The sequence below is a fragment of the Arachis ipaensis genome, chromosome B06 (assembly GCF_000816755.2).
Source record: "Arachis ipaensis cultivar K30076 chromosome B06, Araip1.1, whole genome shotgun sequence".
Classification (NCBI taxonomy): Eukaryota; Viridiplantae; Streptophyta; class Magnoliopsida; order Fabales; family Fabaceae; genus Arachis; species Arachis ipaensis.
The window spans coordinates 65,936,760-65,950,503 of record NC_029790.2 but is presented as its reverse complement, the minus strand read 5'-3'; the positions used below and the strand labels follow the sequence as shown (position 1 = coordinate 65,950,503).

The window sequence follows — 13,744 nt, the reverse complement described above, 5'->3', positions numbered from 1 at the left end:
ATCCATGTGGGATCGACCTCACTCTTGTGAGTTATTACTACTTGATGCAACCCGGTACACTTGCCGGTGAGTTTGTGTAGAATCATTTTTCCCTCATCAGTTGCTCAAACCAGTGTCAATCATATACAACCTGCCATTGAAGAAATCACTCACAAGCAAAGAGAGCAGTAGTACCAGAGTTAATTCAGAAAGACAAAGCAACTCCAACTCTTAACTCTATTCCTATTAGTATTTTCTACCTCTTTCTATTTATTCAGCATTAAATAGTTTCTTTTGATGAATAAAAACCAACAACCTTCTGATTCTGCCTGACTAAGACCTGAAAGATAACGATAGCTTACTTCAAACCACAATCCTCGTGGGATCGACCCTGACTTGCTCAGGTATTACTTAGACGACCCAGTGCACTTGCTGGTCCTGCCTGTACGGAAGTGTAGGATTTGCGTACACGCACCATGCCTCTTGCACCAAAGGATCAATTATATATTTTCATGGAATCCTCATAGTCATTAGGATGTTGCAGGGCTTTGAATACATTAAGTACAATTTGTTCATTAATGGCCCTCAATGTTAATTCACCTTTTTTAACATCAATCAAGGCCCTCCCAGTAGCGAGGAATGGCATCCCTAAGATAATAGAGGCATTTACATCCTCCTCCATATCCAATATAACAAAATCCGTAGAGAAGACGAAGATTTCCACCTTCACTAGCGAATTCTCAACAACACCAAGTGGAAAGTTAATGGAACGGCCAGCAAGTTGTAGAGAAATTCTAGTAGGTTTTTCCTCTTCAATGTGGAGCTTACTGATCAAAGATAATGGCATTAAGTCGATGCTTACTCCAAGAACGCACAATGCTCTTTCAACAGTCACCTCTCCAATGATACAGGGAATCACAAAACTTTCAGGATCTTTCAATTTTTTAGGGAGGTTCTTTTGAATTATGGCAGTACACTCCTTTGTAAGTGCCATGGTTTCATTCTCCCTCCAATTTCTTTTCTTGGAAATCAACTCCTTCATAAACTTTGCATACAAGGGCATTTGTTCAATAGCTTCAGCAAATGGGATATTTATTTGTAGCTTCTTGAAAACTTCTAGGAACCTAGAGAATTGATTATCCTTGGCTTCTCTTTGCAATGTTTGAGGGTAAGGAATTCTTGGCTTATATTCTAGCACTTGGATCTTCTCTTTTGGTGCATCTTTTAAGGCTTGAATTGGTTGATGTCAAGTGGTGGCGTTCACGTCCTCCTCTTGAATATTAGTGTCCTCTGGAGCTTCTTTTCTTTGCTTGGCAGTGGGATCTTCTTTTTTCTTCTTTTCCCAACACCTTTTCCCTTCTCAAACTAATGGCTTTACATTCTTCTTTGGGGTTTGGGACGGTGTCACTTGGAAATATTTGAGTAGGTTTTGCTAATTGTTGATCAACTTGGCTCACTTGCACCTCCAAATTTCTTATTGAAGCAACTTGATTCTTGAAGTTGGTTCTTGTTTCCTCCATAAATGAGACAGTGGCATGGGATAACTTTTCCAAGGCAAATTCATGACTAAAAAGCCTTTGAGAGTCTTGGGTTGGTTGTGTGGGGGGTGGTGGTTGTTGGTAAGAGTTGTTTTGAGGGTTGAAAGGGTAGTTGTTTTGGTGATGGGGATTGAAGGTATTATGCTGTTAGTTAAAGTGGTTTTATTGATGGTTGTTGAAATTATTGGGCATTTGACCTTGATTTTCCCACCCAAATTTGGGTGATTTCCCCATCCAAGGTTATAGGTCTTGGAGAAAGGATCATTTTGAGGTAGCCTTGAAGGATTGCCAATGTAATTTACTTGCTTCAGAGAAGATTGACCATACTCAAAACCTTTAACTTGAGACACTCCATTACTTATGCCATAGAAATTCTCTTATGCACTCACAATTGAGACATGTATTACTCCTAACTATTGGGTGATTGCATTAATTTGTTATGACATGACTTTATTCCGAGCCAAAATGGTATCCAAAGCATCTAATTGCTTAATTCCTCTCCTATTTGATCTTTCAGAGGAATAGAAGTGTTCATATCCTGGCCCAATAAACAAAAAATGCCCTTTAAGAAATATGGCCTCCACGAACGTGCCCGACCTCTTTAAAGAGGTCGGACACCGACAAAGGATCCCAGCCCTACTTGCCCAAAGCAAGTAACTACCTCTGCGAATCTTGCCCACAATCTCTATCTTCACTAAAAGGATAGATCCCAACAAACTTCTAAGATAAAGGAAACTGTTATCCATTAGAAAAGATGGAACTATTCCAACAAAGGTAGTTACCAACTCTACTATAATTATACTGACACCCCTCAGGTATAATCTACGTTCTAATCTACTAAAAACCTGCCTAAAGCCCTTACTAACTTAAGCATCTGAGTCTTTTGTAGGTACCACCACCCACCTCCTCACGAGTAACTCGGACAGGTAGCACCTCGGCATCAACAAGTCGAACACTTCCATACAAAAGGATCTAGACCTCACGTCCAGGCCCAAATCAATGTTTCAGATAAATCTTGGAATATTGATGCCGTTGTCGGGGACCTGGGACTCAACCCCTAATTATGGCGGACCACCAATATGAAGACAGCCACACAGCCTTTGAATCTGAACCTGAGGCCCAAGTAGAGGGTCTTGTCATTATAATCCCTCCACCACAACAAATGCATTTCCCTCATGAAGGGGGAAAGTCAGGGAATCCCCAACCAAGGAGGATTATTCGGTGATCCACCACCCCGAAGACGAGGAATCTTCTCAAATGGCGAAAATACTAAGCCTAGTCCATGGTCAAAGAGAACGGCTAGAGCAACTCGAGCACGAGGCTGAACGACAACGGGAAGCAGAACGGGAAATACAGAAAAAAGTAAGAAGGCAAAGGGAGCTAGAAGAAAAACTCTTGAAGTTAGAGCCCGACCTTCGAAACTGAAGTAACCGAACAAATCGAGAAGAAAGCCCCTTATGTGGAGAAAACTCATTAATAGAAGAGATCATGCGGGCTAAAGTTCCAAGGAATTTTAAAACTCCAGACATAGATCTCTATGATGGGACAACCGATCCAAGGCACCTTCTCAGTAATTTCAAAAGCCAGATGTACCTAGCTGACACCTCTAACACCACCGTTGCAAAGCTTTTCCAACCACTCTGACCAAAGTGATAATGAAGTGGTTTGATAACTTACCCCCTAGGTCGGTAACTAGCTTTGACAACCTGGCAAGGAAGTCTTTGACCAGCTTTTTCATCCAAAAGGATAAAACAAAACATGCCCCAAGCTTGTTAGGAGTCAAACAAGAGGTCGGGGAAACCCTTTGAGATTACATGGAGAGATTCAACAACGCATGCTTGGAGATTCAAAATCTGCCCACTGAAGCTATGATCATGGGCTTAGTCAATGGCCTTAGAGTGGGGCCATTCTCTCATTCAATATCCAAGCGGCACCCAGTTTCTCTGAATGAAGTCCAGGAAAGGATAGAGAAGTATATCAACAAGGAAGAAAATTCCCGACTGAGGAAACTCTTCCCACGACCAAACCCACCATATCACCCTCAGAAAAATGAGAAAGAGCCCACGAAGAAGGTAGAGTAAAACACGGAGAAGCCCTAAAGATACCACAACTACACTCCCCATCCAGTTTCTTTAGTAGTTGTCTATAGAGAGATATGTCACATCGAAAAGCTTCCACCTCCTCGTCCAATCAAATATAAGAAGGCAGGGAGCCGGACAGAATACTGTGAGTACCATAAGCTCTATGGACATTCCACCAACGAGTGTTACGACTTAAAGAATGTCATAAAAAAGTTGTCCAGAGAAGGCCGACTAAACAGATACTTAGCTGATAGATCGGGGGACCCGAGGAAGAGAAGAAGGGAGGAAGAAGAAGGACGATAAGAACGTCTACCTCAGACCACAAAGCGACAAATACACATGATATATGGGGGATTCGCGGGAGGAAAAATGTCAAAATCATCATGGAAAACACATTTTAAAAAGGTATACCAAGTCAAGGAAGAAAACCACGGACTGCCTGATTTGCCTACCATCTCGTTTATTAAAGAAGACGCCCAAGGAATAACACCTAGACATGATGACCCCGTGGTAATAACAATGGTCCTCATGAACACTAACCTCCGTAGGACCCTGGTATACCAGGGTAGCTCGGCGGACATCCTGTTCAAACTCGCCTTCAACAAATTCGGGCTAGAAGAAAAGGACTAAAAGGCCTTCCCAGATAACCTATTCGAATTGGGAGACATGCCAATCCAACCCCTTGGATACATATCCATATACACCACTTTTGGAAAGGGTACAAAGTCAAAAACAATAAACATTAAGTACATTGTGGTTGATGTAAACTCGGCATACAATGCCCTAATAGGTCGGACCACCTTGAACTGACTTGCTGCTGTCATCTCAACACCTCACCTCTATATGAAGTTCCCCACAGCAGAAGGAATCGCCACCATTAAGGGAGATCAGAAGCTAGCACGTAAGTGCTACAATGAGAGCCTTAATTTAAAAGGCAGTCCTAGGAGCAAAGAGGTCAACACGATTGAATTGGGTGGAGTCCGAACTCGTGAAGAACTATGACCTCAACCTGTAGGCAAAGTAAAGGAAGTACAAATCGAAGATCACCCTGACAAAACAACAAATATAGGGGCTGACCTGGAGGGACACCTGAAGGAGCAGCTCATTGATCTACTAAGGAAGAACTCTGACCTTTTCGCCTGAAAAGCCTCTGACATTGATAAACCACTATTTTATGGTTTATATTGTGTTTAATTGTGTGGTTTTGTCATAATCCTTGCCCAATTATTCATCAATTTAGCATGCATGTAGATTTCCTTCCTAAATTCAGTACATGTTTGAAAATTGCTTCCTAGAGACTTTAATTATTTACTTTTAATTCTCCTTTATTCCATTCGATGCCGTGATCTGTGTGTCAAGTGTTTCAGGCCTTATAGGGCATGAATGAGATGGAGATTGGAGAGGAAGCTAGCAAAAATGGAAGGAACACAAGAATTTGAGGAGATAACCAGCGAGAAGTGACGCGGTCGCAGGGCTCACGCGACCGCGCGAAGGAGCACAAATCGCAGTGACGCGGCCGCATGCTTTGCGCGGCCGCGCGGATTGGTAAGCGCAAGCGACGCGGTAGCGTGGACGACGCGAACGCATGGAGAGGAAAAAGCGCAAGCGACGCGTCCGCATGGACGACGCGATCGCGTGACATGTGCGATCTGCATAATCTGCAGAATTCGATGGGTGCGATTTTGGACCTTATTTCGGCCCAGTTTTCGGCCCGGAACAGCAGACTAGAGTCAGAGAATATGCAAAAATAACACACACATTCATTAAGTAGTTTGAGATCTAGTTTTTTTTCACTCTCTTAGGTTTTTCTCTCTAGTTTTTAGAATTTTAATTTTCAATTGGTCTTAGCATTGGAACAATGAGAAGAGTTATTTCCTCATCAAGACTTCATCACTCTAGTTTGTTCTCTTAACTTGGTTTTATTCTTCCATGTTCTTTGTTATGTTCAATTTTGTCATTCAGATACTTTTATGATTAATTAATGCAAGGATTATTTCTCTTTAATTCAATTTCAATTCCAATAATCATGTCTTCTTTTAATTCCCTTTTATGTGCCATGGATTCTTTATTTACAATGCTTGAGTAGTTTCATTACTTGATAGGGAGTTGATTAAAAGGAATTCTTGAGTTGGAAGGATTGAAGGAGAAATTTATAGTTGGGTTAAATGTTAGATTGCTATCCTATCACCAACGCCAATCCCTTTGAACTAAGCGGGTTGTAACTCGTGAATAGATCTGGCAGTCCAACTTGTTTGACTTTCCCTTACCTAGTAAAGGATAACCAAACAGAGTAACCGTTAATTATAAATCAATCTTAAAAATCACTCCATCAATGATAGAGATTCTAACTAATCAATTCCCAGTCAAGGCTTTTATTTATATTATTTAAAATTCCTCAATTTAAATTCCAATTTACTTAGCTCAACTTCTTAGAACATCTGATTAATAAAACAGCACACTTTTCTGCAACTCGTTGGGAGACGACCTGGGACTTAAAACTCCCAGTAATTTTAATTTAAACTCTCTGTGACATATTTCTAAATTGATAGGCAGATTTTCGGTGAGTTAAGAACTATACTTGCAACGTAACCATTTTAATAAATTTTTAATTCACCAGCTTCTGCTTCCCATCAATTTTTGGCGCCGTTGCCGGGGAGTTGCAACAGAGTGCTAAGTTTATTAATTAGAATTTATTAATTTGCATTTTATTTAATTTTGCTACTATGAGCTGCATGTTTCTTCCGTCAAATGACGCGTTCACTTCCTGATCCGCGCTTGCTAATATTCGATCCTGAAATTGAAAGAACAATTTCACGAATAAGGCGAGAACAGCGTAGGTTAGCCCGCTCTGAGGGTGGATCTGAAAGTGAATTTGAGGAAGAAACTAGCTCCCGTTCTACTTATTCAGTTGTTTTACGCGCAGAAAACATGGCAGCTAGAAGAGTTACCATTCAGGAGGAAGGAGCTCCTGATTTTACAATGCAACCGTTTCAAGCGCATCATCCAGCGGTAGCTACGGATTTTGAAATAAAGACCGCACTGCTAAATTTGATGCCCAAGTTTCATGGCCTACCTGCTCAAGAGCCTATCAAGCACTTGAGAGATTTCCAGGCAGCCTGTTCTACTGTCAGGCGTGATGGCACTGATGAAACTTCAATTCTGCTGAAAGCTTTTCCGTTCTCTCTTGAGGGAAAAGCAAGAGTGTGGTACTACACTCAACCTCTAGCAAATGTATCCAACTGGGATACACTCAGAAAGGAGTTTCTGGAGAAATTCTTTCCATCTGAAATTACTGATAAACTGAGGAAGGATATCTCTACAATTGTTCAGGATGACAATGAGACTCTTTTTGAATACTGGGAGCGCTTCAATAATCTTCTGGAAGCATGCCCCCACCACATGATTGACAAGATCGTGCTACTCAGCTATATCACACAAGGTATGAGACCCCAAGATAAGACCACATTGGAAAGTGCCAGTAATGGGTCTATGAAGAAGTACAAGACCACTGATGAAGCTTGGCAATTGATCAGTGATCTAGCTGAATCTACTCGGAACCACAGACAGAAGCAAGGCTGTTCAAGGGCCATTGCAGAAGTATCTTTTGGCATAGAGACTGCTGCTCTAAATCGAAGCATCTGTGAGATGACCAACCTGCTGAAGCAAATGCAGTTGACTCAACAAGCTCAGCAAACTCAACTGCAGCAAAACCAACAATTGGTTCCACAAAGAATTTATGGAATTTGTGCTAATTACAGCCATTACACTGATGAATGCCCGCAGCTCCAACAAGAAGACAACATGGTGGCATCCACTCATAACTTCTATGACCGCCCCAACCAAGGGTACAATCAAAGTGGAAATAATAACCATGGATGGTAGGACAATTCAAACCAGAATTGGAGAGACAACAATAATAGGGGAGGCAGAGATAACCAGGGAAATCAGAGGTGGAATAATAACAACAACAGGCAGTAAAATCAACCTTACCGAGCACCTCACCTGAGGCAAAACCAAGGACCACCGAACAATCAACAGCAAACCTCTCAATTTACTCATTCTTCTGTATCTTCTAATGAAGATTTATTACAAGCTTTTGAGAAAAGACAACTGGCCATGGAAAATACCATCGTGAACAGTATTAACGCCAGTCTGAATGGTTTCACCTCTACTCTGCAAGCTCTTATGACACAGCTTGGTTCAGCACAAAATTCCAGTAACCAACCTTCAAGCACCACTGGAATCCCCTCCCAATCGTTACCCAATCCGAAGGGAGGCATTAATGCCATCACCCTGAGGTCTGGAACCACACTGCAGGAGAGGAATCAGGAGGAACCAAGCCCACCAGAATACGCCTCAGCTGAAGAGGTGGTAGAAATCGAAGATGTTGAAGAGGAAGAGGACATACAGGACATAGCTGAAGAAGAGATAGCTCAACCACAGGAAGAAGCACAAAAAGACGCAGGCCACACAGAAAACACTACTCCCATTCTATTTCCACAACTTGCAAGGAAGCCCAGGAAGCAACTGGAACCTGATCCTAAAATGGTAGAAATATTCAAAAAGGTTGAGGTAATTGTTCCCCTTTTCGATGTTATTCAGCAGGTACCTAAATATGCAAAGTTTCTAAAAGACTTATGTATCCATAAAGACAAAATTAATGAATTAGAAACTATTCCTTTAGGTAGTTCTATATCTGCTTTAATGGGAGGATTACCTGAAAAATGTAGTGATCCAAGACCTTGCATAGTTAGTTGTACTATTGGTGGTGTAGTAATTTATGATTGCATGTGTGATTTAAGAGCATGTGTCAGTATAATGCCTTTGCCTATATATGATGTTTTAAGGCTCCCTCCCTTAAAAAGGTCGGCAGCTCGTTTTGTGTTAGCAGATAAAAGCATTATTACAGTGGCTGGAGTTGCTGAAGATGTTTTGGTGAACATTAAAGGGCTCACATTCCCCACTAATTTTTATATCTTGGAGATGCCCCACAATGATTCAGATAAGCCATCATCAATCCTACTTGGAAGACCATTCCTGAAGACATCAAAATTCAAATTGGATGCTTTTTCAGGAACATACTCCTTTGAAATAGATGGCCGCATAGTAATCTTCAATTTGAATAGAGTCATTGACAACCCCCCAGAAGATCGTTCTATCTTCCAGTGTGATGTCATAGACGAGAGTGTGGCTGAAGTTCAAAAAGAAGAGTTTGAAGAGAGGCACACTGGACAAGATCCAAGTGTGAGGACCCTCTTAACTGACAATGAGGACACTTCACCATTTTCGCAAGCCCCAGATAATCCAGAGCCTGCCCATGATCAAAAGTTAGAATTGAAACCTCTCCCTCCACATCTCAAATATGCTTATCTTGAGGATGAGCAGAAGCTTCCGGTTATTATTGTAAGAGAACTGACTTCTCAACAAGAAGAGCAGTTACTTGATGTACTGAGGAAGCATAAGAAGGCAATTGGGTGGAGTTTAGCAGACATAGTGGGAATCAACCCTCAAGTATACGAGCACAGAATATTTTTAGAAGAGGGAGCAAGACCTGTCCGTCAACCACAAAGAAGATTGAATCCCACCATCTTGGAAGTTGTCAAAAAGGAAGTGACCAGACTATTGGAAGCAGGTATCATATATCCCATTTCAGACAGTGAATGGGTAAGCCCAGTAAAAGTTGTGCCCAAGAAGTCCGGAGTCACTACCATGAAGAATGAGCATGGAGAGCTCATAGCAACTAGAGTTCAGAATGCTTGGAGAGTCTGCATTGATTACAGGCATCTCAACCAAGCTACCCGTAAGGATCACTACCCACTTCCATTCATTAATCAAATGCAGGATCGTCTGTCAGGTAAATCACATTATTGCTTTTTAGATGGTTACACAGGTTATTTCCAGATTCATATAGCTCCTGAGGATCATAAAAAGACTACTTTTACATGTCCTTTTAGGACTTACGCTTATAAGAGAATGTCCTTTGGCTTGTGCAATGCACCAGCTACTTTCCAAAGGTGCATGATGAGTCTTTTCTCTGATCTTATTGAGGACTGTATGGAAGTTTTTATGGACGATTTTAGCGTTTATGGTGATTCTTTTAACCTTTGCTTAGATGGATTATCTAGAGTATTAGATAGATGTGTTGATACAAACCTTGTATTGAACTTCGAAAAATGCCACTTTATCGGATAGATCTCTCAAGATTTGAGTTCCCTGCCTCCAATAACCAAGCAGAGTATGAGGCCCTACTTGCTGGCTTGAAGCTGGCTAAAGAAGTGGGGGCTGAGAGATTGGTGGTGTTCAGTGATTCGCAAGTAATAACTTCACAAATTAATAGAACCTACCTAGCCAAAGACCCCACTATGAAGAAGTATCTGGATGAGGACAGAGAACAATTGACACACTTTTCAGAAGGAGAGTTCCGACATATACCCCGGGAATCAAATAGCCGAACTGATACACTCTCCAAATTAGCCAGCAACAAGCCAGGAGGCAACAATAGAAGTTTTATCCAGGAGATTTTACAAGCACCATCAATATCAAAGAAGGAGGACAATTCGGAGGCAATGACCATATCCAACAAATAAACAAAGCTAGTCCCAATAAACAAAAATGGCCCACTGGTGCGCAGAAATCGTGACGGTTCATTCCTTGGTAACAGCGCTAAAAACTTAATACACACGTTCATAATCTTAGTTCTTTGTCACAACTTCGCACAACTAACCAGCAAGTGCACTGGGTCGTCCAAGTAATAAACCTTACGTGAGTAAGGGTCGATCCCACGGAGATTATCGGCTTGAAGCAAGCTATGGTCATCTTGCAAATCTCAGTCAGGCAGATTCATATGGTTATGGATATTTGATAATTAAAATATAATTAAAATATAAATAAAACGTAAATTAAAGATAGAGATACTTATGTAATTCATTGGTGAGAGTTTCAGATAAGCGTATGAAGATGCTTGTTCCTCTTGAACCTCTGCTTTCCTATTGTCTTCATCCAATAATTCATACTCCTTTCTATGGCAAGATATATGTTAGGCGTCACCGTTGTCAATGGCTACATCCTGTCCTCTAGGTGAAAATGGTCCAATGCGCTGTCACTGCATGGCTAATCATCTGTCGGTTCTCGATCATACTGGAATAGGATCCATTGATCCTTTTGCGTCTGTCACTACGCCCAGCACTCGCGAGTTTGAAGCTCGTCGCAGCCATCCCTTCCAAGATCCTACTTGAAATACCACAGACAAGGTTTAGACCTTCTGGATCTCAAGAATGGCCTTCCATGGATTCTAACTTATACCACAAAGACTCTGATTAAGGAATCCCAGAGATATTCATTCAATCTAAGGTAGAACGGAAGTGGTTGTCAGGCACGCGTTCATAGGTTGGGAATGATGATGACTGTCACGATCATCACATTCATATTGTAGTGCGAATGAATATCTTAGAATCGGAATAAGCTTGAATTGAATAGAAAAACAATAGTAATTTGTATTAATTCATGAGGAACAGCAGAGCTCCACACCTTAATCTATGGTGTGTAGAAACTCTACCGTTGAAAATACATAAGAACAAGGTCCAGGCATGGCCGAGTGGCCAGCCCTCATAAAGGTCTAAGATAGCATAAAACTGATCAAAGATGTCTAATACAATAGTAAAAGGTCCTATTTATATCAGACTAGTTACTAGGGTTTACAGAAATGAGTAAATGATACAGAAATCCACTTCTGGGGCCCACTTGGTGTGTGCTTGGGCTGAGCATTGAGCTTTACACATGTAGAGGCTTCTATTAGAGTTGAACACTAGTTTGTAAACTGTTTCTGGCATTTAACTCCACTTTGCAACCTGTTTCTGGCGTTTAACTCCAGAATGCAACATGGAACTGGAGTTGAACGCCAGTTTGCATCGTCTAAACTCGGGCAAAGTATGGACTATTATATATTGCTGGAAGGCCCTGGATGTCTACTTTCCAACGCAATTAAGAGCGTGCCATTTGGAGTTTTGCAGCTGCAGAAAATCTACTTTGAGTGCAAGGAGGTAAGAATCCAGCAGCATCTGCAGTCCTTCTTCAGCCTCTGAATCTGATTTTTGCTCAAGTCCCTCAATTTCTGCCAGAAAATACCTAAAATCACAGAAAAACACACAAACTCATAGTAAAGTCCCAAAATGTGATTTTTTATTAAAAACTAATAAAAATATACTAAAAACTAACTAGATCATACTAAAAACTATGTAAAAATAATGCCAAAAAGCGTATAAATTATCCGTTCATTACAACACCAAACTTAAATTGTTGCTTGTCCCCAAGCAACTGAAAATCAAATAGGATAAAAAGAAGAGAATATACTATGAATTCCAAAATATCAATGAAACTTAGCTCCAATCAGATGAGCGGGACTTGTAGCTTTTTGCCTCTTGAATAGTTTTGGCATCTCACTTTATCCTTTGAAGTTCAGAATGATTGGCATCTATAAGAACTTAGAATTCAGATAGTGTTATTGATTCTCCTAGTTCAGTATGTTGATTCTTGAACACAGCTACTTTATGAGTCTTGGCCGTGGCCCTAAGCCCTTTGTTTTCCAGTATTACCACCAGATACATAAATGCCACAGACACAAAACTGGGTGAACCTTTTCAGATTGTGACTCAACTTTGCTAGAGTCCCCAATTAGAGGTGTCCAGGGTTCTTAAGCACACTCTTCTTTTTGCTTTGGACCTCAACTTTAACCGCTCAGTCTCAAGTTTTCACTTGACACCTTCACGCCACAAGCACATGGTTAGGGACAGCTTGGTTTAGCCGCTTAGGCCAGGATTTTATTCCTTTAGGCCCTCCTATCCACTAATGCTCAAAGCCTTTGATCCTTTTTACCCTTGCCTTTTGGTTTTAAGGGCAATTGGCTTTTTATGCTTGCTTTTTCTTTTTCTTTTTCTCTTTTTTTTGCCATTTTCTTTTTTTTCTTTTTTTTCTGCAAGCTTTTGTATTCACTGCTTTTTCTTGCTTCAAGAATCATTTTTATGATTTTTCAGATTATCAAATAGCATGTCTCCTTTTTCATCATTCTTTCAAGAGCCAACATATTTAACATTCATAAACAACAATTTCAAAAGACATATGCACTGTTCAAGCATTCATTCAAAAATTAAAAAGTATTGTCACCACATCAAAATAACTAAACTAGTTTCAAGGATGAATTTGAAACCATGTACTTCTTGTTCTTTCGTAATTAAAGCATTTTTCATTTAAGAAAGGTGATGGATTCATAGGACATTCATAGCTTTAAGACATAGAAACTTAAACACTAGTGATCATGTAATAAGACACAAACATAAATAAACATAAAGCATAATAAATGAAAAATAGTAAAATAAATAGACAAGGAGATTAAGGAATAAGTCTACCTTAGTGAGGGTGGCGTCTTCCTCTTCTTGAAGAACCAATGGTGCTTTTGAGCTCCTCTATGTCTCTTCCTTACCTTTATTGCTCCTCCCTCATAGCTTTTTGATCTTCTCTAATCTCATGAAGGATGATGGAGTGCTCTTGATGCTCCACCTTTAGTTGTCCCATGTTGGAACTTAATTCTCCTAGGGAGGTGTTAATTTTCTCCCAATAGTTTTTGTGGAGGAAGGTGCATCCCTTGAGGCTTCTCAGGGATTTCATGGTGGGGAATTTCCTCATGCTCTTGTTGAGATCCATGATCTCTTATTTGCTCCATCCTTTTCTTAGTGATGGGCTTGTCCTCTTCAATGAGGATGTCTCCCTCTATGTCAATTCCAGCCGAATTGCAGAGGTGGCATATGAGTTGAGGAAAGGCTAACCTTGCCCAAGTGGAGGACTTGTCAGCCACTTTGTAAAGTTCTTGAGGTATAATCTCATGAACTTCCACCTCCTCTCCAATCATGATACTATGGATCATGATGGCCCGGTCTATAGTAACTTCAGACCAGTTACTAGTAGGAATGATTGAGCGTTGAATGAACTCTAGCCATCCCCTAGCCACTGGATTGAGGTCATGCCTTCTTAATTGAACCGGCTTGCCTCTTAAGTCAATTTTCCATTGAGCTCCTTCCTCACATATGTCTATGAGGACTTGGTCCAACCTTTGATCAAAGTTGACCCTTCTTGTGTAGGGCGTGCATTCTCTTC

At 40.8% G+C, this 13,744-nt stretch overlaps 1 protein-coding gene across 1 annotated transcript; it reads right to left on the bottom strand.

The window, feature by feature from the left end:
• Positions 476-973, bottom strand: LOC107646922. The gene has a single exon (XM_016351065.1). It carries the CDS (start codon positions 971-973, stop codon positions 476-478), a length of 498 nt encoding a protein of 165 aa, XP_016206551.1.

Excerpts from the sequence above, each read along its gene's own strand:
- LOC107646922 (XM_016351065.1), bottom strand. The coding sequence starts at position 973 with ATGGCACTTACAAAGGAGTGTACTGCCATAATTCAAAAGAACCTCCCT.